This window comes from Rutidosis leptorrhynchoides, chromosome 1 (genome assembly GCF_046630445.1).
Source record: "Rutidosis leptorrhynchoides isolate AG116_Rl617_1_P2 chromosome 1, CSIRO_AGI_Rlap_v1, whole genome shotgun sequence".
NCBI lineage: Eukaryota > Viridiplantae > Streptophyta > Magnoliopsida > Asterales > Asteraceae > Rutidosis > Rutidosis leptorrhynchoides.
Window position 1 is genome coordinate 58,370,021 of NC_092333.1, and position 27,095 is coordinate 58,397,115.

Consider the following 27,095-nt stretch of genomic DNA (forward strand, 5'->3'; position numbering starts at 1 on the left):
ATAATTAGCAAATGATACTAACAGTCCAACAAACCAACCATTAGTTAATATGCTTCAAATTACTTTTTACATTTGAGACTGTTAGGCTTATTATTATGCGTCACTATCTTTGGAGGCAAAACGTGAAAAGGAGCTTGAGGATATTGCTCTTGCCACTTCTACCTAACTTAAGTGGTAATTACTTACCCCCACACTAATATTATCACACTAATATTAGATAGTAATTGTTTTGATCTTATGTTTCGATTTAGTTTGATTATAATTTTCCGTGCAACGCACGGGCTCATAAATCTAGTAATCATATAAACATTAAACAAAATCCTTTACAAAAATATCCTGAACAAAGGCCCGATGTAAATTAAAGGTCCAAAATATTAAAGGGAAAAATAAGTATACATTAATTTTATTTAATCTGAAAATAAATTAAAATCGCTTTCTTTTGATGTGCTCTCATGTCCATTCAACGAGGCTCTTATCATTTGCTGGTTTTGATGTTAACATCACATTGTACCTTAACATAAATCCCCTTCAAAGATTCTTTCAGTTTGGTTTGCATCCACATGTGCAGTTTTCCAGTTCCTTATTTAGGCTCTGCAAAGAAACCATAGAATATATCACACATTATACATTATTGTCATTATTGCAGTTTTTTCGAGTTTCTTATTTAGACTCTGCGAAGGGTAAGCCCTAACCACTCGACTACCACCTCGTGTTTGAACACATCATATTGTAGAAGCTCATATATAGTTTGTGCCAGCTAGTGTACATAATTACTTCATGCCCTTAATTATAAAAAAAAAAAAAAAAAAAACAGCCAAGAAGGTGCTGGGATTGTGACTTCATTTTTTTTTTGAAAGACAAGCAATTTTATAGATAAAAATAAAATACAACTAGCAAGAAGCTAGAAAAGGCACCCACGATAAGAACACACCTACAAAATACAAACTATCTAACCAACAAACACCACAAAAAACTAAACACGAAAAACCACGACAAATCAACTCAAATGACCCCAATAAAACAATCACATAACCCAAAACAAAATGAAACGTGAACACGAATGAGAGTTAGACTCATAGAGCCAATCACACAACACGTAGACCTTAAACCATAGCTTCTACGCTTCCGAGTCCGAGGATGAAACCGAATCGCAATCGTAATCGCAATCGTCATCGTCCTCATCGGAGTTCTTCATCAAATCATCGATAATAATCCTTTCATACCAATTACCAACCTGAACATGAGTTTGAAGGCCTTTAATATGTTGTACCGCCAGATCCAACATGTCTGAATAGCTCGTTTGCTGAGAAAACATGTACTCGTCAAATTAGTGTCATGACAATGTAAAAAATAGGTAAATAATGATATATGAACGAAATGCATTACGAAAAATAGGTAAATAGTGTCATGACAAAACAACAATCATCAAGTCTAAAATAAAATAAAAAACAACTGTGACGCTCTTTAGCGATGATGTGCGTCACAAAAGATTAAGTTTGACCAAAGTTAAGTTGAACGTTCTAAAAAAAAGTTGAGCGTTGATTGTCTTTTAGTGGGCTTTTTGCAGCGCAATGAGTGCACACCCAATCCGAGAAGGGTGAGTACTTTTACGCTGATATAGGCGGCCTAACATAGAGTTATCTCTTGATCATTTTCGATCAGTTCTATGTTAGATTTTTTGAATTGCTATAAATTTGCGGTTCATATGTATATTAATCCAAGTCATTTCATATCAAAAACATATTTTACCTTATCCATATTTGGGACAAGATCTTGCAATTTCTTCAACTTCCCACTTATTCTTGTTCTCCGCTCCTGATATCAGTATAAACAATAGCAAAATCACAAATACATCGTAATGTATACAATTGAAGATATGAGATAACAACTGAATAAATATGTGCAAGTAAATCATGATCATGACTAATATGGAGTAATTTGCAAACTATTAAGTACAACATATCTAAATAAATATACGAGTTATGAAAGGATATATATAACATGTATGTAGTTGTTTACCCTTTCAGCAATACTACGAGGGTGAGTAGCACAACCACGTTTAGCTCGAATCTTACAAGGAACGGAGTCAAGAGGGAGGTCCATCACCGTGGCAGCCTCCAGAGCAGATTCAGATAGCCCGAAATTTAGCTGGAAATTAATATACATTTGTTACTAGTATTCTTACTCCTTTAGTACGTAGTTCCATGAGGGAGTTTGTCACTTATATTTAAAAACGATTTTGTAAGTCTTGTATGCAAGTTTGAGTGTTCTTTATATATCAAATCTAACTAAAACTAATCCGAAAATATAAATGAACACAAATGCCCGTGTATTTGTTAATTTATATTATTTTACCTTGTTTTGACTATAGGTGCATTTGAGCCAATTTACTGTATTTACATTTTTCGGATGAGTTTCTAGTTGTATATGGTATATGAGGAACACTATGCGGATTTGACTGGCTTACAAAGTCGTTTTTAATATATGAGTAACCCTATAAACTTAAATTTTCTATTAAAGCTAGGCAACAAGGCCTCAAAGTTGTAAACTATATATGAGGATTGAACTTGATCTCTACACTAGAGATATTCAAGCCTCAACCACCGAACAAACCCTTGCAGTTCGGAGTAACAAGAATCTTATAATACGACTCTGTTGATAGATTATGTCATATGTGTAATTAGTACCTCGGACTCCAACATATTTAGACCGTTGATGTCCATCTTAGGTCTTTTGTTATGTGATGACGATGAGGAGGTAAATGCGAGAGAATTGGTAATATCACTTTCTTCCGATATTTGCGAGAAAGAGTTCGTTCCTGTGAAACTAAGTTGAGATGGTAGTCTCGAATTGCCCCTTGCATCTACAGCATGCATGCATTTCTGTTAGTTTGTATTCATTTACTATATGTTAAAATTGTTTATAGCCACATACAGTTAAAGATTAAAACTAGAATTACAAATATAGACTACAAAAACTTTAAAATACATGAGAAAATGTACTAACAATACAAGAATCTAGCCATCACCTACGGATTAAATTCGTGAGTAGTCTATGACTATACACCCACGAATTGCGTTTGTGGGTAAAATGTGCGTGTATTCGACATCTTTCTTATAGTGAATTGAAACTCTTATAAAAATGTTAGTAGTGCATATCTAGGAATGGAATTATATGGGAATTCCATAGATCCATAGATGGAATTAAAAAAAAAAAAAAAATGTTAAATTACCATATTAACTATTAGACAAAAGTTATGAATAGTACCAGGGGTATTTTCGTTTTTTCACCATCTTTCCCCCATTTTCCCTTCTTTCTTTCAAGTAACACCACAAAAGCCCCCCCACACTTTGTTCAAAAATTAAAATCGACCCCCAACACAGGGGGTTAAAGCGTCAAAAATCAAAATTTTCATAAAATATCTTAAATAAACTCCACTCAAATATTCAACAGTTCATATCTTCTCGCTCGCAACGAGTTAAATTTTTCCGACACCATCCTTAAACTCGAAATAATTTTATGAACACAATGTCACTAACTATACGCAAAACGGACACTTTTAAAAAAACTGATAGAATTGTTATGTTTTTAGATTAATTAGTAGTGTTGATTAGTTGATGTTTAGATGTAGTAAATTAGTGATGAGTAGTAATTATGAGGGGATATTTTATAGAAACTTATTATTTGTGAATGATGGTGAATAATAGAAGATTTCTTGTTTTAGAAAGAAAAGATTTAATTGAATTCTTGTGTCTTGAGTACATTCACATTTGCAACCTAAATGGCCTATTTATAGGCCTTGAAATGTGGGTTAGAGGATTCTAGTAATCCTTGATATTTTTTCTTGCTACACATCTAGTAACTTTTAGTTAATATAACTCAAATATCTAGTACTAAATATCTAAGACAAGTTTCTAATTCTAGACTAATCTAGAAAAACATTATGATATTTTAACACTCCTCCTTAATGTTTTTCGAGGTTACTCCGAGTATGTTGCGTAAGAACTCGAACTTTGGTCTTGGTAGTGCTTTAGTGAAAATATCTGCAATCTGCTCTTCGGTCTTGCAGTATTTTAATTCAATCTCTTTCTTAGCGGTGACTTCTCGTAAGAAGTGATATTTGATATCAATGTGTTTTGTTCTACCATGAAACACAGGATTCTTTGCCATTGCAATTGCAGACTTGTTGTCGCATAATATTTGAGTAGCTTCATCTTGTTTTTCGCCCATGTCTTCAAGTATTCTTCTTAGCCTGAGTTAGCGGCTGCGACGTACTCGGCTACGGCTGGCGATTGTGCCACCGTTTCTTGTTTCTTTGATGTCCATGAGAATACACCAGATCCAAGTGTGAATGCGTATCCGGAAGTACTTCTCATGTCATCCACCGATCCGGCCCAATCACTATCTGTGTATCCATGAAGCTTCGAGTCTATTGTGGGCTTGTACCATATACCATAGTCCATGGTACCTTGCAAGTATCGTAGTATTCTTTTAGAAGCTCCGTAATGTATTTGAGTAGGGTTTTGCATGTACCTGGATAGTAGACTTGTTGCGTACATGATGTCTGGTCTTGTTGCTGTTAGATATAGTAGACTTCCGATGAGACTTCTGAATCTTGAAGCGTCTGCTTTCTCCGATCCATCTTCTTGTCTCATCTTCTCATTTGCAACTAGTGGCGTGGCTACGGTTTTACAACCATATAGTTTAAATTTTTTCAGGAGATTTTTCGTGTATTTATTTTGACAAATGAAGATGCCTTCATTTTCTTGACTGATTTCGATGGGAAGAAAATAGTGCATCAAACCAAGGTCGCTCATCTCGAACGTTTTCATCATGTCTTCTTTAAATTCTTGTATCATTCTCTTATTGTTTCCCGTATATATAAGATCATCTACATACAAGGAAATAATGAGAGTGTCAGAGTTACCTTGGGTTTTGATGTAAAGTGTGGGCTCACTTTGACTCCTCCTGAATCCTGAACTTGTGAAATAGCTGTCAATTCGACTGTACCATGCGCGTGGTGCTTGTTTAAGTCCATATAAGGCTTTCTTCAACTTTAGAACTTGATCTTCCTTTCCTTTCTGGATGAACCCTTGTGGTTGCTTTACGTATATTTCTTCTTCGAGAAATCCATTTAGAAAGGCAGATTTCACATCTAGTTGGTGAATCTTCCATCTTCGTTGAGCTGCTAGCGCCACAAGTGCTCGTATAGTATCCAGTCGTGCTACAGGTGCGTAGGTTTCGGTGTAGTCGACTCCTGGTTGTTGCGAATAGCCTTTAGCTACTAGCCTTGCTTTGTGTTTTTGTATAGAACCATCAGGGTTGAGCTTTGTTTTGTAAACCCACTTAACTCCAATGATTTATTTATTTTCTGGAGGATCAACTAACTCCCATGTGTTGTTTTTCTCGATCATTCTGATTTCTTCGTTCATAGCAGCCACCCACTTTTCATCTTTTGCTGCAACTTCATAGCTTTCAGGTTCTATAGTTGTGAAGTTGCAAGTCTCGTATACCTCCGTTAACTTCTTGACTCTTCCAGGTGTTGACTCTGGACTTGAATCTTCTTGCGCTGAAGGTAATGTTGCTGAAGGGGAACTTGGCGTAGTAGGGCTCATTTCTCCGGTACTTTCATCTTGTCCATAATGCTCCATTTGTAGTGGTTGTTGAGCTGGAGTTTCTATAGATATCCGCGGCAGATATGTTTGTTTTTCAACTTTGTCTTTCTCCCAGTTCCAAGAAGCGTCTTCTTCAAACTCCACATCTCGGCTGATCATGATGTTATTGGTCTTCAGGTATAGACTCGGTAGCCTTTTGACTGTGTGCTATAGCCCAAGAATATTCCTTTTTCTGATTTTTCTTGGAGCTTGTGACGTTTCTCCTTAGGAACGTGGATGTAGCATATAGATCCAAATACTCGTAGATGTTTCACCGACGGTTTCTTCCCACTCCATGACTCTATTGGAGTCTTGTTTTCTACGGCTTTCGTGGGGCATCGATTTAGTATATATACAGCTGTGTATACAGCTTCAGCCCAGAAACTGTTTGGAAGGCCTTTTTCATGTATCATTGTTTTGGCCATTTCCATTACAGTTCTATTTTTGCGTTCAGAGACACCATTTTGCTCAGTGGCATAACCAACAGTGAGTTGGCGTTTAACTCCTTCATCTTCGCAAAATTTATTGAATTGTGTAGAGGTATATTCCTTTCCTCTATCACTCCTTAGTGTTTTTATATGATGGCCACTACTCTTTTCTACAAAATTCTTGAACTTCTTGAATATAGTAAATACTTCAGATTTTTCACGCATGAAGTACACCCACGTCATTCTAGAATAGTCATCGATGAAGAGAATAAAGTACCTGTTTTGGTTAAGTGACGGGGTCCTCATTGGTCCACAAACGTCAGTGTGCACCAGCTCTAGTATACCTTTCGCTCTCCAAGCTTTGTCACGAGGGAAAGGTTTTCGATGTTGCTTGCCCATCATACAGCTTTCACACGTGTCGGTGATATCTTCTATGGTCGGCAAGTCTCTCATCATATTCTTCTGTTGGAGGATTTTTAATGCGTGAAAGTTAAAGTGGCCAAATCTTCGATGCCATAGCCATGATTCGTCAACTTGAACTTTCATCGCTGTGTCTCTGATATACTGCCAGCGAAGTGGAAAATTGCGATTCTCCATTGGAACTTCGGCTATTAATTTATAGTTGTTTTTCTTGTCACGTATAACACATGTTTTATCTTCGAAGAGTAAAGAGTATCCGTGCTCTATCATTTGACCAACACTTAGCAAGTTACTTGCAAGGCTTGGTACTAGAAGAACGTCATTAACAGATCGAGTGACGTTATTAGTTTGAACAGTTATCGTACATTTGCCTTTAGTGTCAACAAGCGCTCTATTCCCTAGTTTGATGCGGGACTTTACGGACGTGTTGATACTATCAAATAACTTTTCATCTCCTGTCATGTGGTTGCTGCACCCACTTTCGATCAACCAAGTATTGTCCATCTGTTTATTTGCGACATGGCAGGCATAGAATAGCTGATTTTTGTTCTCCGGTATATCTTCACTTTCTTCTGTGAAGTTAGCTCGATGATTTTGTTTTAAACGGCAATCTTTTTCTATATGCCCAAATCTTTCGCAATTATTGCATTGTGGCTTCCCTTTGTGGAAACAATCTTTCTCCAAGTGGTTTGTCTTTTTGCAGATACCACATGGAAGATAGTTTTTTCTTCTCTGATCAAACCCGGTTCTGGGTTTTTCTCCTCCTCTCGACTTTTCTTCGAGATTTCTTTTCCCCTCATTATTAGATTTCTGAGACCTTATTTTGAGTTTAGACTGAAAGGCACTTTTTAGTGAGTTTTCACTACGCCGACTCAGTCTAGCCTCATATGCTTCAAGAGAGCCAATTAATTCAGATACCGATAGAGTCTCGATATCTTTCGACTCTTCGATAGCAGTAATGACATGATCGTATTTTTCGATCATACTGATAAGTATCTTTTCTACGATCCTTTTGTCAGTTATATTATCTCCATAGGCTCTCATTTGATTTACTATTTCTTTGATTCTAGAATAGTAATCTTTTACGGTCTCAGTCTTTTTCATATTTAAATTTTCAAAATCTCGTCGTAGAGTTAGTAGTTTGACTGATCTCACCTTGGCATTTCCTTGAAATTCTTCTTGAAGGATTTTCCACGCCTCTTTGGCTGTCGTAGCTCCCATGATTCGTGGAAAGATAGACGGTGTCAAGGCTTGTTGAATATAGCCTAGAGCAGCAGCATTTCTTACAACATTTTTGTTGTATTTTTCTTGTTCTTCCGCGGACAGAGTTTCGACGTCTTTTGGAGTTGTAAATCCGACTTCGACAATATCCCACAAACTTTGTGCTTGGAAATATGTCTTCATTCGGATACTCCAAAAATCATAGTTATCGCCATCAAAGATGGGAACGGGAATATTGTACGCACCAACGGTAGTCATGGTGTATTCGAACGAACGCCCAATACGGCTCTTGATACCACTTGATAGAATTGTTATGTTTTTAGATTAATTAGTAGTGTTGATTAGTTGATGTTTAGATGTAGTAAATTAGTGATGAGTAGTAATTATGAGGGGATATTTTATAGAAACTTATTATTTGTGAATGATGGTGAATATAAGGAAGATTTCTTGTTTTAGAAAGAAAGGATTTTATTGAATTCTTGTGTCTTGAGTACATTCACATTTGCAACCTAAATGGCCTATTTATAGGCCTTGAAATGTGGGTTAGAGGATTCTAGTAATCCTTGATATTTTTTCTTGCTACACATCTAGTAACTTCTAGTTAATATAACTCAAATATCTAGTACTAAATATCTAAGACAAGTTTCTAATTCTAGACTAATCTAGAAAAACATTATGATATTTTAACAAAAACGCTAAATATTTAGGGTACTATTCATATATGTTGATTTTTCACTCGCAGGCTCCGTAACTAAACACAATAAAATACATTAAAAATCGAACTCCCGGCGCGAAGCGAGGGTTCGAAAACTAGTATAAATCAATTAATGAAAACTAGAACTTAGCTTAGGCCTGGTTAATGGGCCGGACCTATATATGGATCTAGACTCTGGACCTTTCTCAATATGACCGCTGTCCGCTTGCAGAACGGAATGATTCAACTTAAGGGCCTGTTTACTTTTGGATTAATGGGCTTAATGGTCCACAAAACTTATTCGGTCACCATGGTTCCTTGTTTACTTGAGACTTATTGTTTTGCTTAATTGAGGGAACAGCTGTCTGGGTCACCCTCAAAACCACTGTCCTCCCCATATAGCTCTTTTTTTCTCCATATTACCCTCAAACCTTAGATAGATCGTAAATCACCAATCAAACTACCATTTACTGCATATTCGAATTGGTCATGAGTTGAAGATATTTGCAATAAAATAAAATTATAAATAAGATTAGAAAACCCAAATTGAGTTTGTATAAATCTCTAATTTAATTCTGTGAAAACTTTTGACTATGAAAAAAGAAAGAAAAAAACACGATGATACATACCCCTAAGACTACTTGTAGCGGTAATAACCCAAGCCAGTGAGATCCGATTTGGCAAAAATCCCACGCCCCTTGTTGCCGTAGCGGGGCGGCGGTTGGCAGAAAAAAGGGGGCGGCGGTGGGAATCTCTCAGATGAGGAGTTGGGGCTTGAGTGCTAGGTGTCAAAATTTGAGTGGGTTGGAATATATTTAATGGTTTTATATTATTTTAAAAATATAATTTTTATCCCTTTTTAACTACTTTACCAATTATATTTTAACACATCATCACAACACTACTAATCCACACCAAAACCCACACCACCAATACTCCACACAAAAAACCCACTAATCCTACTCATAAAAAAAGTGCAAAAAGCAACTCACTCCACCAACCCACGCCCTCATCGCTACGAGTGGTCTAAGATAAGATTTTCACAAACACGTGAGATCTTGGAGAAAAATTGTAAATGGTTTATGGAGTTTCAACCGATTTGTGGATATATGAAATTGGGGCTATGTGTACGAATATTGTAGAGTATATTTGTTTATCCAAAGGGTATACAATTTGGGGTTATGTGTATAAAGTTTAACGACGTGGACGGTGGACCAATTTATGTGATATGAAATTTGGTGTTTTGATTATTGTGTATGCAGATGGAGATATTACTCTTTTTTTATAATCAATTGTAATCGTAAATGGTTTTCATTTTGTATTGTATCCTTAAAGGTTAAAAGGGTCATTTATTCTCATTCAGGTTATCTATACATCATAAAAGTAAACAACAATTTTTATTCTCTACTAAATGTATATAGTCTTTATTATCCATTCTCTCATCTATATCCATAACTGAATTAATAGAATAAAAAGAAAACAACCCCGGGTGGAACAAAAAAATTCTCATGAAAAACTTTGATAACACCTTTTCAAAATAATCACATTGAGTCGTGTAGATATTACTTTTAGAAAATTAATGTTTTTAAATGTAGTGGACATAAAAGAAATATAGAAACTCTTATTATGGAATATTTATTTATTTGTTTATTATTATTTTTTTTAAAGCAAGAATTTGTATATATATGAATAAACTCGAAATGAACAAAAAGAGTGTGACCTTACATGTTAATGGCCACACTCAATGGAACAAATGCACGAAGACTTAGTTTGCAAAGATTGCAAACCAAGGATTACACAAACATATTACATATTAAGATACACACTAGGACTATATAACCAACGTATGAACCTATTACATGTTATTACTGATTACTATTATTATTATTGTTATTATTTATATTTATTATTCACTACAGTATTATTATTATTATTATTATTATTATTATTATTATTATTATTATTATTATTATTATTATTATTATTAACTACATTATTATTATATAATTAATTATAAGAGGTTATTGTTGTCGTTATGGTGCAAACATCGACATTTCTGAAGGCAAACATTAATACATTTTAATGATTTAGTTAATTCAAAAGTTCAAACGTGTGTAATTCAAAAGGCTTCAAATCATATTACTTACCCAAAACTTAATAGGGGTAGTTACCCCTCCATGCCCTCAATAAGTTTCGCCCCTATCTAAGGGTTATCGTTAGAAACTCCATATTATTACCATTGCTATTATTATTACTAATTACATTATTATTGATATTACATTATTATTGATATTACTAGTACGATTATCATTATTGTCCTCAGCCGTGTATTCTAGATGGTTAAGGGCATTGGGGTATGTGCACGAAACTAATGACCTCAGTTCGAATCTTGTTCCCAAACAGTACGTGTCGCCTTGCGGCCACTAAATTAGCTTAATTTATCTCTTACGTGTTGAGTGTGAGACTGTCTGGTGTGGGTTAGCTAAGGTTTTGATACAAAACCTTTTGCATGATACTATTACTATCATTATTGTTATCGTTATTCTTATGAAATTAGACAAAAATCATCAAATTTGTTAAAATTGAAGTAACACGGAAATTGTGGTGTGGTAGATGCGTGACGAGCGTAAACATGAGTGGTGGTAGAACAGAAAAGAAGACGCATGTGATTGGTGGGATACGAATGGCTACGATGATGATGATTATTGCGATGCAGTGAATCAATCCACCACCAACTTCATTTCGATCATTTTAATATTACAACTTGCATGCAACTTGCACCATGCAACTTGTTTTATTTTAATTAAGTTATTTATTTTTGTCTAATCCTACTTATGAATAATTAAATAGGACTACTTTATAATGTTTGTTGTCGGAATCTAACACATTATCATTCTTCAGACATACTTCATTGTAAATTGTACTTCATAACCAAGTTCTTTATGAAGTTTCATTAGGTCTTTATCTAAACCATTTATATTTTCTTCAATATATCGATCAAGTATAAGAGACATTCATTTAGGTTAGAAAACTCTATGCATGCAAGCAGGGTCAGATTTGAGGGTGTTCAACACGTGCGTTGTCACATGGCCCATAATCAAAGGGGCCCATTATTCAACAATGTGTAGTATTTATGAAAAATATCGTCATGACTAATGCTCGTATTTAACCTAATTTTTTAATATTTACTGAACTTATTCTTAGATATATTTAAAACTTTTGTATACAAAAGGCTTATTTTTTATTAATTGAACAGGACTCATATGAAAAATTGAAATCGACAGGACGCATCTGCATGCAAGCAACTAGGCAACTTTTGAGTAGGCACTCAAATTTCATGTTGAACATGAAATTAGTGTTCATCTTACATTTTATAGTTCATAGAAGATTTCTCTTAATGAGACAAATTAGATGTAGTAAATGAAACGAATTTTGTAACAAAATGTTTTAAATTAAATTGATCGAATTGGTAAGTTTTAAATACACGTTCTCATATACGAGAAAAATATTCCGTATTGGCTTACGTACATGCCATTTTGTGCCAAGTTTTTGGTATTAAAGAAACACTTCAACTTAAAAAGTAAGAAGAAAAAAAACTAAAAGCACGACTACATCTAATAATTAAGTTTAAGTTTATATATTAATTTAAGTGAATATAAAAGTGTATTGTACTCCGTATTTTCCAGATTGACCAAACCATGGGCGTTGTTCGGAACCAATGGATGATATTTATATTCATATTCATATGATATTTAAAGTCCCACTTGCTCGCAAATACATTGTAACTTAACATTATATTATTGATTCCTTTATATTTATTAAACTACGTACCTGTTCTTTGTTTCGTGTGAATCTTCCAATCGAGCCTCGAAAAAAAATCGATTTATGTTTTTTCCTTTCTTCATTAGGTATTCACCGATCATGTATCCAAATTTAAAAGAGATATTAAAGTTCTCAAAACGTATGGACCGGCAAAGACATGCGAACTCTGTGTTGTCTATGACAACACACTAAACTCACCCCGTAAAAGTTAGATGGTTATAAAATACCTCCATCGGATACTCCATGAGTGGCATGTTCGAGCCTATCCATATCACTACAAAAAATGCTTTCATTTTTTTGCACTTAAACTATATTTGACGCCTTAAAATGTGAATAATTTGAAATGTTTTTGACATCTATAAATGTCAAAAAAAAATTGACACTTAAAAGCGTCAAAAATAAAAACTTAATGACACTTAAAAGTATCAAATAGTTAATGGCACTTCAAAAATTTAAAGTCCCACTTGCTCGCAAAAACATTGTAACTTAACATTCTATTATTGATCCTTTATATTTATTAAACTACGTACTTGTTCTTTGTTTCGTGTGAATCTTCCAATCGAGCCTCGGAAAAAAAGCGATTTATGTTTTTTCCTTTTTTCATTAGGTATTCACCGATCATATATCTAAATTTAAAAGAGAAATTAAAGTTCTCAAAATGTATAGACCGGCAATGACACGTGAACTCTATGTTATTTATCGCAACACACTAAACTCACCCCGTAAAAGTCATATGCTTATAAAATACCTCGATACTCCATGAGTGTCATGTTCGAGCCTATCCATATCGCTACAAAAAAATGCTTTCATTTTCTTTTACACTTAAACTATATATATGTGATGTCTTATAATGTGAATAATTTGAAATGTTTTTGACATCTATAAGTGTCATAAAGTTTTGACACTTAAAAGCGTCAAAAATAAAAACCTAATGAAACTAAAAAGTATCAAATAGATAATGGCACTTCAAATTTTAAAAAACACCATATTTTTTATGCTAAAATTTCTGACACCATGTTTTTTCATGTTTTCAACTTTGTGATACGTATAAGTGTCAAAAACATGTCAAGTTATTAAAGTGCTAAAAATGTCAATAATAATAAAAGCGTCAAAAAATGAAATTTTTTTTGTAGTGATATAGGCTTACTCCGGGAGGCAAGTATAAATACCAGACCGGCAAACTTCTCAAAGGTTTACGATCTTTTACATATATATTAATATTTTCGTCGAAAAAAAAACTAATATAGCTTGTTGCTGAGAGAAATTAAAGTTTATGTCAATATATTAATATCATTATATCTAAAAATTATATAAAATAGATACTCTGTATATTTATTTATTTATTATAATTACTAAATATAACTACACTAAACAGGTTGTCGATGACGACCATGAAGAGCACTTTTATTTATATAGCCTAATTGTTTACTCATATAGTTGTTACCGACCCTTTGATCGATCAATCACGTCTGTAAAATCTGTTACCATTACTCCTAGAAACTATGTATGATAATCCGGATAATTTTGAAACATATGAATAATTTTTCTATAAAGTATTTCGACCTATTGATGCTAGCCTAGCTAGGATCACGAAACCTTACAGAAATAAGACGAGAACATCAATTAATGTTATGGGCAACGAAATCACAAAAACCTATATTAGAGAGTTGATATTTTCAGTGTATCACTGTCATGCATATCTGAAAGCAAAAGCGAAATAAAAAAACAAATTAAATTCATAAATCAATTATTTTTTGTGGTTAAACTAAAGGGTACACCTATTCATTTTTGGTGGGAGATACCTAATCAATATTTTGGTGGGAAAAGTCGTTTGAAAACAACTTTTAGTTATCCACGTATGATATAATATTATTTGGGGCCAGCAAAGGGCGTTGTCCCCTAGATACCCGCAAGAGGGCACCGCCCCTAGGTCGCCGATCCGTAAAGGGTTCTACCCCTTAACCCTTTTGTATTCACGTAAGTATCGAGTTAGCTTTCACAGGATTGGTTCTACGAAATTTAGTTTTTTCTTGTGGTCCAGTGGTTCACCCCAATGCTTATGTGTTGGGAGGGGGGAAAGGTCTCGAGTTCGGGTCCTCTTTCCTTAAAAATACTCGTGGAATTTATTCCGATAAGCCGAGTTGCCCCATTGAAGGTTTTACTGACCATATTCAGGATACAGGTCCAACTCGTCTGCCCCTCAGGATGGTTTAAGGTTCGGATCCCTTTAATATGGTTCGGGTTTTCGCCAGAAAGTGCTTGTGTGTGTGAAAAATGAGAGTATTAGATGTCAACTATTGCCTTTAAAAAAAAGGATAATAGGAAAGTGTTTTCTTAAATTACGTTACTTTTGTATTGTTTAGCTTTTTGTTAGGTGTTTAATGAATTATCTTTGTCGTTTAAAACAAAATATTGAGACGTTCATTTTATGGTTTACTAGTTTGTAAAGTCATGTGTTACTCGATTTATAATTTTATACAAACCCTAATTATATATAATCTTTGCATTGTTCACTTATCAGTTAAAAAACTTGATCTATATAAATAAAAATGTGAATACATATATAAGATGTTCATGAATCTTGAACATGTACACAAACGAATAAGTTTTATATATATATATATATATATATATATATATATATATATATATATATATATATATATATATATATATATATATATATATATATATATATATATGCTACTTGAAAAATATAAGTATTTTTATTTAAATGTATGTCGCTTAACCGAATTATCTTATAAATAGAGATGTCAAATGTCAATAAATATTCAATTTATCAGATATTCAGACAATCCGATTCATTAAAATAATTATGAATTATTTAAATGAATGAATAGCGGGGTTGGATATGGGTAAAAATGATATAGATTATTTGTGGATCGAATATGATAACTATTTATTATTCATGAATTTACTATCATCGCCCGAATTAACAAATAATAATTTAAGAGATTGCATATTATGTTAGTCAACATATATTCAAATCCATGTGATTGGGTATAATTATTGTTATTAATTAATCACAAAAAATAACATACGTTTTTGTGTATGTATTTTATTTGTTATCTAAACTAACGATTTCATTTCATAATATGAATATTATAAATTGAATATTCAATATCCATTAACCTAATTAATAGCGAAAATATAGATGGGTGGATGAATTAAAACAATATGAAGATTAATATGGATAAAATTTTGAATTGATATGAATGTGGATATATGATGATCATTCAATCTATTATCATCCCTATTCGTGAGTGTTTAATGAGCAAATATGCATGGAAAGGAATAGCTTTTCAAGGGCATGAAGGGTTCATGGCTCCCCGTAATAAAAATAAAAGTTAAAGTCTTTTGATTTTCGAACGTTTGAGCAAGCATTAATATAAAATTCATCGAATAACATAAACAAAAATATTTAAAGTTAACTTAGAAGAAGAAAAAATCTCCAAAGTTAAAACGGAACAATAGATTTAGGACGAAATTAAAGGAGTACTATTGAAGAAGATAAAGATGAATTCACAGGATCACACTAGAAGAAAAAGTAGGACGCACAACGAAATCTTTTGTGGCAATGAAATATCACCGCAAAAGACCTACTACACGACAAAATCTTTGCCTTTCTGACTAGTCTCTCGGTCTACCAAACAATTGCGGCGATATTTTTTGATGATGTTGCCACAAATAAAATAAAGTATTTTTTTTTCATTTTCTTTTCATTTAAGCTTTGGTCAAACGTTGAAAATGTTGGTTATTAATGCCCAAGACACAACTTATGTTTACAATACTAATAATATGTGAACCTATAGAGTCACACACAAAGAGCAATTAAATACCTAATTAAGTATTTAAATGTGATTTAAATATGATCAGCTATAATATGAATATGATATTATTATTTAGATGAAATAATAATTTGCAATGAAGTAACACTATATATATATATATATATATATATATATATATATATATATATATATATATATATATATATATATATATATACACACTTATTATTGTTGCAAGTAACATTATTGTGTTATATATTTGTTTGACAAATATGAAAGAACAAATGTAAGTAAAATGTTAAACAAGTGGGTCATGTATTGGACATATTTACACCCCATTTTTGCACATGGACATGGTGGAAGTATAATCATGATCTTATACTATCATTTCATCTAGCATTTATGATTAGCTTTTACTTTATGTATTTTTTTTTAAGTGTAAGAACACTTATTAAAAGCTAACATACATTTGTTATATACATGTACGTACACTTGAAAGGAAAGGATAGAAGTATTTCTTTCATTTTTCTCTCATGCAAACAACTCTCAAAAATTAACTTCTAAGTATTTCTTTTAATAGCAAAAGAGTTAGTAGTTAGTGTAAGATAGTTGTATAAGACAAGAAGGAACAAGATTGTTCTTCATCTTGTTATTTCAATTATTATTGGTTGATAAGGACTATCATCCATTTGGTATTGAAACTTTGCTCAAGTGTGAATTACCGATAGAGGAAGGCTACGTTGGCTTCTTAGTATTCTTAGCATTCATAACTTCTCAAGTTCAAAGTCTTCAAAGGTTGTAGTTTTTAAACTCACTATTTATTATTTAGTTTTCTTAACAACATGCAATTGGATCCTTGGTGGGGAGTTTTTGAAAGGTTTAAAAATATGTTGTACATGCTTCCGCTGCTAAATAGTTTTATGAAATTTCATACAAAACCCCTACAGTGGTATCAAGAGCCGCTTTTGCATGTGTTAAGAAACTTATGTTATATACAATAAGAACTTGTTCTTATTATTAGAAATGAACAACTTTTTTTTTTCTAAAAAGGAAAAGTTGTAGATTTCTAAAATGCAACCTAGTTATTTTATTTGCTACAACCATTCCTTTTACATGCATGTATGGTTGTAGAAGTTGTTATATATATACTAGTTGATATATTAAGTTGCATGGTGCATAGAAAGCCTTTAAACCATTTTGTGATGTTTGGTTGTGTTGAAATTCGATTGGGTTGTAAATTATTCTTTCATTTATAATGGTTTGTAAAATTTTATTTTTCATGTTTTGTTTAATTTTGAGATGTAAAAGTATTAGTGTAGACTTGTATATTTTATCTATAAAAATGTAACAAGACATGAAGAAAATTCAAGATTGAGTTCTAAGCAATTTTGGAGCCATTTGCAACACCAAATGTTAGCTAGGCAAGTGGGAGCTTCAAGACATCACAATGAAGCATGGATATTTGTTATGTCCTTAGATTGACCCGGTTCCTTCGTTTGGCTCACGAAAACCGATTAGACAAAGGCTTGGCTATGCACCTATTAATTGTTGTGTTAATGTTTGTATGTTGCATGATTGAATATAGGATATTTGCATGCTAGAAAAATATATTTTTTTTAACAAATCAAACACAAATAAGAGTTTGGTAAATTTATATATAATTTTGAAAATGGTTTTTCATAAAAGTATAAAATGAGTTTTAATAGAAAGGAGTTTTTACATAAAGCTCAAAATTGACATTAAAATTATGAATTTTTAATAAATTATGAATTTAATAAATTTAAACCAAACTCTTGTATAAAATTTTAAATAAAATGAGTTTTATTAGAAACTAAAATTGGTCTTAAGTTAGCGCGCTCAATATATGCATATTAATATAGGATATTAGTTTAAAATTGGACACGCCGTGAGTGACTAAAATAGAGATTCTATAAACTCAAGACCAACATATAAAATATGATTTTATCTAAAGTATACGTATAATATATTGTTGAATGCATGCAACAATTATTATACGAAATGTTTTGTCAAATTGAAATAATACAAAACATAAAATCCCTTTAAAATGTAAGTTTATGCCATCCTTTTTTAAGACACTCGCTTGTCACTTGTACGTCGTTGTGGAGAGAGCATCAGCCAACCACCACGGTCGTCTTGTGATTACCGAGATGGTGTTTCGCGATTCCCATGACAGTCTTGGGCCGAGCATCATAGTTTTTAAATAGGACAACTTAATTGGTGCTTCTTGTGGAGAGAGCATCAGCCAAACACAAGAGGCCCAAGGCATAGATGGGATTAAACATACCAGTTGACAATTGTTGTTAAGGATCCCATTAAGATATAGAAATTGTATTAGACTTGCAATTGGTAATCGCTACCTACCTTGATTGATTTAAACTTAGTGGAGAGAGCATCAGCCAACCACTCAAGGTTAAATGTAACTTGGATTCTAGCCTTTAATAAATTAATTTTTCATAAGAAAGTTAGGGTAATTAATTATTAAAGGATTAAATATTAAAATACTAAAAGAACTTGGTTAATTTTGTAGATGTCACCCAATGCAACTGCACCCGTTCACCACCTTTCTCTAAGATCTGTCTTAGAGAAGGAAAAACTCAATAATACAAACTTCTTAGACTGGTATCGTAATTTGAGAATTGTTCTCAAAGTCGAAAAGAAGTCGTATATACTTGATGGACCCGTTCCAGAGGAACCCCCTGCTAATGCTACTAAGAGCATCCGAGATGCTTGGACTAAGCACACGGATGACTCCACAGAGGTAGCATGCCTCATGTTAGCCACCATGATTCCAGACTTGCAAAAGGACCTGGAACATCATGATGCCTTTGAGATGCTTAAGCAGCTAAAGGAAATGTTCCAGCAACAAGCTAGGCAACAACGCTTTGAAACTATCAGAGCATTACACGCATGCAAGATGACAGAGGGGACATCTGTAAGCTCTTATGTTCTAAAAATGAAGAGCTACATAGATCAACTTGAGAGGCTTGGATCTTCCATTGGTCCTGAGTTGGCAATAGACTTGATCCTCAACTCACTACCAAAGTCATATGACCAGTTGCCAATGAAGCCTTGCTTCATTGGTATCCATGTTTCATGGATTCGAGAGTGACCCAGGTTCGAGTCTAACAACTAACAACTAACCTTGCCTTTCAAAAAAAAAAAAAAAAAAAAAAGTCATATGACCAGTTCGTCTTGAACTACAATATGAACAATTTGGAGAAATCTATCTCGGAGTTGCATTTAATGCTTAAGACTGCCGAGAAGAATATTCCATCCAAAACCTATGAAGTCCTCATGATTCGGGAAGGAAAAATCAAGAAGCCACAAGCCAAAGACAAAGGTAAAGGAAAACCTAAGAGTCAGGGCAACTACAAAGGCAAAAAGTTTGTCCCAAAGGATTCTGTCAAGAAGAAAGAAAAACCTGCCAAAGATGCCACTTGTTTCCATTGTGGAGAAATTGGTCATTGGAAGCGAAACTGCTCGACTTACCTTGCAGAGCTGAAGAAGACAAAGGCTAGCAATGCTAGCACCTCAGGTATCTATATGATAGAACTATTTGCTTTCTCTAGTAATTCATGGGTATTTGATACTAGTTATGGAACTCACATTTGTAATAATGTGCAGGGACTAAGAAAGATTAAGAAGCTGAAACCAGGCAATTTGGTATTGCATGTTGGCAACGGAGCACATGTTGCGGTCCTAGCAATAGGCACTTATGAACTTTTATTATCAAATGGCCTGTATTTAATATTAAATAATTGTTATTATGTCCCTAGTCTAACTAGGAACATTATTTCAGCTGCACGTTTGTATGAATCTGGTTACTCGTATGCTTTTTCTAATGGTAATATTTCAGTTTTCAATAAAGATGTTTTTTATTTTGAGGCACGACCTCAGAATGGCATATATGAAGTTGACATACAAGATTCATCCAATAATAGTTCTATGTATAACATAAACACCAAAAGATTCAAGCATGGCTTGAATCAAACTTATCTATGGCATTGTCGTCTTGGTCACATAAACAAGAAATGCATAACCAAACTCCAATCTGATGGAATTTTAAAATCAACTAACTCTGAGTCATTTGATGTATGTGAATCTTGTTTAAGCGGGAAGATGACAAAGGCACCTTTCTCCGGTTCTGGAGAAAGAGCAAAGGATCTTTTGGGACTTATACATACCGATGTATGCGGTCCTTTTAGAACTATGTCAAGAAATGGTGAAAGATACTTCATTACATTTACTGATGATTTCAGTAGATTTGGTTATGTTTACTTATTGAAACATAAACTTGAGGCATTTGAAACGTTCAAAGTGTTTCAAAATGAGGTTCAAAATCAGCTAGGCAAAACGATAAAGGTTCTTCGATCGGATCGAGGAGGTGAGTACTTGTGTCAAGAGTTTGACGATCATCTAAAGAATTGTAGAATTATTTCACAACGCACTCCACCCGAAACACCACAACATAATGGTGTTTCTGAGAGGAGGAATCGAACCCTACTTGATATGGTTCGATCTATGATGAATCATACTTCACTTCCTCCATCCTTCTGGACCTATGCCTTATTATCTGCTGCTCGCATATTAAATATGGTACCAACCAAAAAGGTTAATAAGACACCATACGAGTTATGGCATGGAAAAGTTCCAAATTTATCTTATTTGAAAGTTTGGGGTTGCGAAGCTCATGTTCGACAAGAAACTTCCAACAAACTTGATCCCAGATCTATCAAATGCATTTTTGTGGGATATCCAAAGGATTCTATGGGATATTATTTCTACAATCCTACCGAGAACAAAGTGTTTGTTTCTAGACACGCTACTTTTCTAGAAAAAGAGTTTCTATTAAATAAAGCAAGTGGGAGTAATGTAGAACTTGAAGAAATTCAAGAACCACAAAATATCACACCTAAGGTTAGCACTAGCTATCAACAAACTGTTGAAGAACCTGAACAATTGGTTGCTCAGGAACCTGAAGTAACACAAGACATTCGTAGATCTAGTAGACCTCGTCATAGCCCCGAAAGATATGATGAAATTTTCTTGGTGGATGAAAGTAAGCCCACCAACTACAAAGATGCTACATTAGATCCTGAATCTAAGAAATGGCATGAAGCCATAAATGACGAGATGCAGTCCATGTATGACAACGAAGTATGGGACTTAGTTGATCTACCTCCTGATAGCAAGGCTGTTGGGAGCAAATGGATTTTCAAGAAGAAAACCGATATGGACGGAAATGTACATACATTTAAGGCAAGACTAGTGGTGAAAGGTTTCACTCAAACTCATGGTGTTGACTATGACGAAACATTCTCTCCAGTAGCCATGCTAAAATCAATTAGAATACTCATCGCCATAGCCGCATATTATGACTATGAGATACGTCAAATGGATGTCAAAACCGCATTCCTTAATGGACATTTAAGTGAAGATGTCTATATGGAACAACCAGAAGGTTTTGTAAATCCTAAATATCCTAATAAAGTGTGTAAGCTTAAAAGAGCCATTTACGGATTAAAGCAAGCATCTAGAAGCTGGAATCTTCGTTTTGACGAGAAAATAAAAGAGTTTGATATTATCCAAAATGAAGATGATCCATGTGTTTACAAAAGGGCTAGTGGGAGCATAGTAGTATTTTTAATCTTATATGTAGATGATATACTACTTATTGGAAATGACATCCCAACTTTACAAAAGGTAAAGTCTTGGCTTGGGAAGTGTTTTCAAATGAAAGACCTTGGCGATGCTGCTTATATTCTAGGAATAAAAATTCATAGAGATAGATGAAAGCGGCTAATCGGCTTGAGCCAAAGTGCATATATTAAAAAGATTCTAAAAAGATTCAAGATGCAAGATTCCAAACGCGGATTTTTGCCAATGTCACATGGTACAATATTGAGCAAGTCTCAAAGTCCTAGCACAAATGATGAGCTTAGACGAATGAATGGAACTCCATATGCTTTTGCAATTGGATCCATTATGTATGCCATGTTATGTACAAGACCAGACGTATCGTATGCTTTGAGCTTGACGAGTAGATACCAACAAAATCCGGATGAAAGCCACTGGATGGCTGTCAAGAATATCCTAAAGTACTTGAGAAGGACTAAAGATATGTTCTGGATTTATGGTGGTGTGGAAGAAGATCTTACTGTAAAGTGCTACACAGATGCTAGCTTCCATACTGATAGAGATGATTCACGATCACAATCTGGATATGTCTTTATCTTAAATGGAGGAGCTATAACTTGGAAAAGTTCTAAGCAGAAAGTAGTTGCACAATCTACTACAGAAGTTGAATACATTGCTGCATCGGAGGCAGCACAAGAGGCTGCGTGGATGAAAAAGTTCATTGCTGATTTAGGAGTGATGCCAAGCATAGAAGACCCCATAGAAATATTTTGCGACAACAATGGTGATATTGCTCAAGCAAAAGAACCTAGATCGCATCACAGCACCAAACATATCCTTAGGAGATTCCACTATATACGACACATAGTGGGAGACGGAGATGTTTGTATTCGCAAGGTTCACACAGATCAAAACCTTGCTGATCCTTTTACAAAGGCTTTGGCACAATCAAAACACGAGGGTCATGCTCGGTGCATAGGGCTTCGTAATGTTAATGATTTGAATGATTTGTAATTTAGTATTATGATATTTTGGAACATTTATGCAACATTTATATTAAATGATATGATGTATTTGGAGATAATCATACTCATTAATAATTGTTGTCTTCTTTATTAGTATGTTTAAATCCTTGAATAACCCCGTTATTCAAAAACGTCCATAGTCGATCACAACTATGAGAATAGTTGTGAGTTAAGACTAATATGAATAAGTTTGTTGACTTTCATGAAGATGAAAGTAGAGCAAGGGAGTTGCAACCAAATTCACCTATGTTTATTGAAGAATAAACATTGGACATGACCCGCTTTCAAGATCACTTCATGGATCGATGTCATAAGTGATTCTTGAAAATGGTAATATCTTTATATCCTTAGACCGTAGATACATATTGGGTCTTAAGTGTGAGGATTGTTATAATTTGACATAGTTAAACATTGTTCTTTAGCCAGGCAATCATAAAAGCTATTGTTAAGTATAATATGAGACACATGAGAGACGTGTGTAGTCTAGACGGGATTTGTTCCTCTCATCTGGATGAGAGATTGACATATATGGGCCCCTCGATGATTTAAATTGATTAACATGCGTGGCCACGCTCAAACTATATTGATATATTCAATGGTGTTTGTTTTATCATTTTCAATCTTGATCGAGTAACATAATGTATGAGCTAAATATGAGATTGATTGCTATCCATGTCTCATGCTCAACGTGATGTCAGTAACAAAGGGATAACTGATATCTTACCTATATATTGACTTGAAGTTTAAACTTAAGAATCAATAGATGCTCGGAATGACATTTTTCATGTGTTGTTAGGGGCAGTGACATGTTGCTAGACGTTTACCACTGTCTGTGTTGACATATGTTGAATTTTGTGCAAGTGGGAGATTGTTGGTTATTAATGCCCAAGACACAACTTATGTTTACACTACTAATAATATGTGAACCTATAGGGTCACACACAAAGAGCAATTAAATACCTAATTAAGTATTTAAATGTGATTTAAATATGATCAACTATAATATGAATATGATATTATTATTTAGATGAAATAATAATTTGCAATGAAGTAACACTGTATATATATATATATATATATATATATATATATATATATATATATATATATATATATATATATATATATATGTATATAAATATACACTTATTAATGTTGCAAGTAACATTATTGTGTTATATATTTGTTTGACAAATATGAAAGAACAAATGTAAGTAAAATGTTAAACAAGTGGGTCATGTATTGGACATCTTTACACCCCATTTTAGATGGTGGAAGTATAATCATGATCTTATACTATCATTTCATCTAGCATTTATGATTAGCTTTTACTTTATGTATTTTTTTTAAGTGTAAGAACACTTATTAAAAGCTAACATACATTTGTTATATACGTACACTTAAAAGGAAAGGATAGAAGTATTTCTTTCATTTTTCTCTCATGCAAGCAACTCTCAAAAATTAACTTCTAAGTATTTCTTTTAATAGCAAAAAAGTTAGTAGTTAGTGTAAGATAGTTGTATAAGACAAGAAGGAACAAGATTGTTCTTCATCTTGTTATTTCAATTATTATTGGTTGATAAGGACTAGCATCTATTTGTAATTGGAACTTTGCTCAAGTGTGGATTACCGATAGAGGAAGGCTACGTTGGCTTCTTAGTATTCTCAGCATTCATAACTTCTCAAGTTCAAAGTCTTCAAAGGTTGTAGTCTTTAAACTCACTATTTATTATTTAGTTTTCTTAACAACATGTAATTGGATCCTTAGTGGGGAGTTTTTGAAAGGTTTAAAAATTGTTGTACATGCTTCCGCTGCTAAATAGTTTTATGAAATTTCATACAAAACCCCTACAGAAAATACAATTGCGGTGACGCTAATCACCGCAAATATCCGTCGCATTATTTTTTCGCGCTAAATTTTTCCCTCCAAAATAGTTCTCGATCGCTAATTTTTTCCCTCTTAAAATAACATTACCCCATTATGGTCATATCATTAATTCTGATTATTATTAAATTTTTGTTAGATCTGGACAGTCTCGTTTTTCTTTTAGTGTTTATTAGATTTTCTTTTAGTGTTAGTGACATTACTGTGTTGTAATTAAGTATATAATTACATCGTCATAAGATTATTCATTGATTTATGAATAAAGTCAGGATGATTACACATGAAATTATGCTCACGGGTTAATTCAGCTTGCAAATTAACTCACTTGAAATACTCGTTTTACACTTTTACTCATCTTATATTACGGAGTATGTTATATATAGTTATATATGTGTATATATTAAGAAAAAAAATCGCCCAAACGTATGTACGTCGGACTTGCTTTTTACGATTTTTTGGTACAATTTGCAAGACACGTGTAGATATATAGCAAACAATCAAACTTTACATGCATGTATCACTTCGATTGTGATGAATAAGTAACTAAAAAGTATATGCAAGTTGCTAGCAAAATTTGAATATAATATTAATACTAGGGTTTCTCCTAAAAATTTCATCTAGACTAGCTTTGTGTACCTTTCTATATCTTATCTTATTTTCTATATAAAAACTAAAATAAAAATAAAAATAGTATACATGATTTTTCAACTCAGCGAGCCGACTAATTATAATATGACTATACGTTTTAAGTTCTAATATGTATGACGAACGTGCCACATAATACTAGCATTATATCATTAGATTTTCGTTAGTATACAGTACCTAGCTAAAAAAAATTGACTTATATCTAAGCTAGTGTACGCATATATTATATATTATCATTATTAATTAATAATGTTAATGTCTTAAAGATTGTGTTTGAAAAAAATCATTTATGCATAATAATAATAGTGCAAACATATTAGTAAGGTGGTTATCAAAAAGTTAATAGGGTGAGACATTAAAATGAATCATGGCGTACCTGTAGTTTGGGTTGAAGACACAAGAGTGTTGAGAAAACCGGCCGGCGAGCTGCCATGCCTAAATAACGGAGATGGAGCTATTTGATTTGTTGTACCACCTGTAAATTATATCTCAATATATCATCGTTGATTCGTTAATTATAATTATAATATAATATGTATGAGTAGATATTTTAATTAGTTGTTTTAATCGGAATCAAATGGGTGTGTGTAGTCTAAGCCATTTAGCATTAGTAAAAATATTAATAGCCCTTAGCAACTTGGTAGTGTTCGTGAAAAGTGATATAATGAATAGAAAAAAATTTATCCAATAACTCTTGGAACAAATAACTACGAATGTTTAACTTATCACACATCTTTAATACGGAGTACTTACGAAATTAATTTAAATTTACATGTTAAATCTAAATTAATAATAAATAATTATAAATATAAATATAAATAATGAAATAATAACAAAAATAAAAACTAAAGAAATAGTAGTGGTAGTACCTTTTAAACCATTAAAAGCAGTCGCGAACTCATTTAATCGAAATGACGTCGTTTGCAACCGATCACCGGATGAGGAAAGCTGTGACGGCACCGAGTCAGGTGGTGTGAAGAAGCGAGTAGGCGTTTGGGTCCCACCGACGACCATGTTTGTATGCTGCTGTTGTTGTCCTTGTCCTTGTCCCTGTCCTTGTTGTTGTTGTTGTCCATTAATGACGGAGTCTACGGTGCTGTTTAAAAAGGAAACCGGAGCTGAACGATATCGTGCGAGCCCTATTCCTCCGCCGCTATTGTTGTTTCCATTGATTGAGTTAGGATGATCTCTTGAAGGTTGAGATGCAGAAGATGAAGAATTTGAGTTTGGATTATACATATTAATTATTGATTATCGAAAAATTAAAAACATAAAATCTATCTGTCTTTTTTTTTTTTTTTCTTTTTCTTTTTTTTTGTCACGAAAATGCAGAAATTAAGGGAGATGAAGAATTGTAGTATTAATATGGATAAATTTATATTTATATTTGTAGTATTAATTTTATATTTTTAAATAGATAAAATAATATTGAAAAAGACCCACTTGTTCAAAGTCTGCGATCTTTTCATTGGAATAAAACTTTTTGTTTTTTCAAAAATTCATATTTTAATGACAACTTGTTGATTTTTAAATCATTAAACAAGTTTTGTGCTTAGCCGCGATTCACTGCGGCCGAAGCGCGGTTAACCAATTAATAGCTGTTTTTTAGTTTTTCTAGTGACGTGTTATATGATATATACATTAAATATACACACAACTTGTTTCATGCATACATAGTTCTATGTTCTATGTTTGTCGTTTGTTGTTTTTATTACGTTATCGATAGTGTAAAATAAGGCTACATAGTTCTACCAAATATGTTATACATTAATATATATTTATTAGTTCGTTAATAATATTTATATTCTCATATCAAAATTCAAAGTAGCAC

At 33.1% G+C, this 27,095-nt stretch overlaps 1 protein-coding gene across 1 annotated transcript; it reads right to left on the reverse strand.

The window, feature by feature from the left end:
* Nucleotides 1-293: 293 nt before the first annotated feature.
* LOC139860208 (transcription factor bHLH128-like) lies at nt 294-26,503 on the reverse strand. Its single transcript, XM_071848982.1, has 7 exons — nt 26,134-26,503; nt 25,641-25,739; nt 2,688-2,863; nt 2,020-2,148; nt 1,750-1,815; nt 1,235-1,303; nt 294-591 (listed from the first exon to the last, which is right to left on the reverse strand). The coding sequence occupies exons 1-7, from the start codon at nt 26,501-26,503 to the stop codon at nt 541-543; spliced, it is 960 nt and encodes a 319-aa protein (XP_071705083.1). The 3' UTR covers nt 294-540.
* Nucleotides 26,504-27,095: the final 592 nt, after the last annotated feature.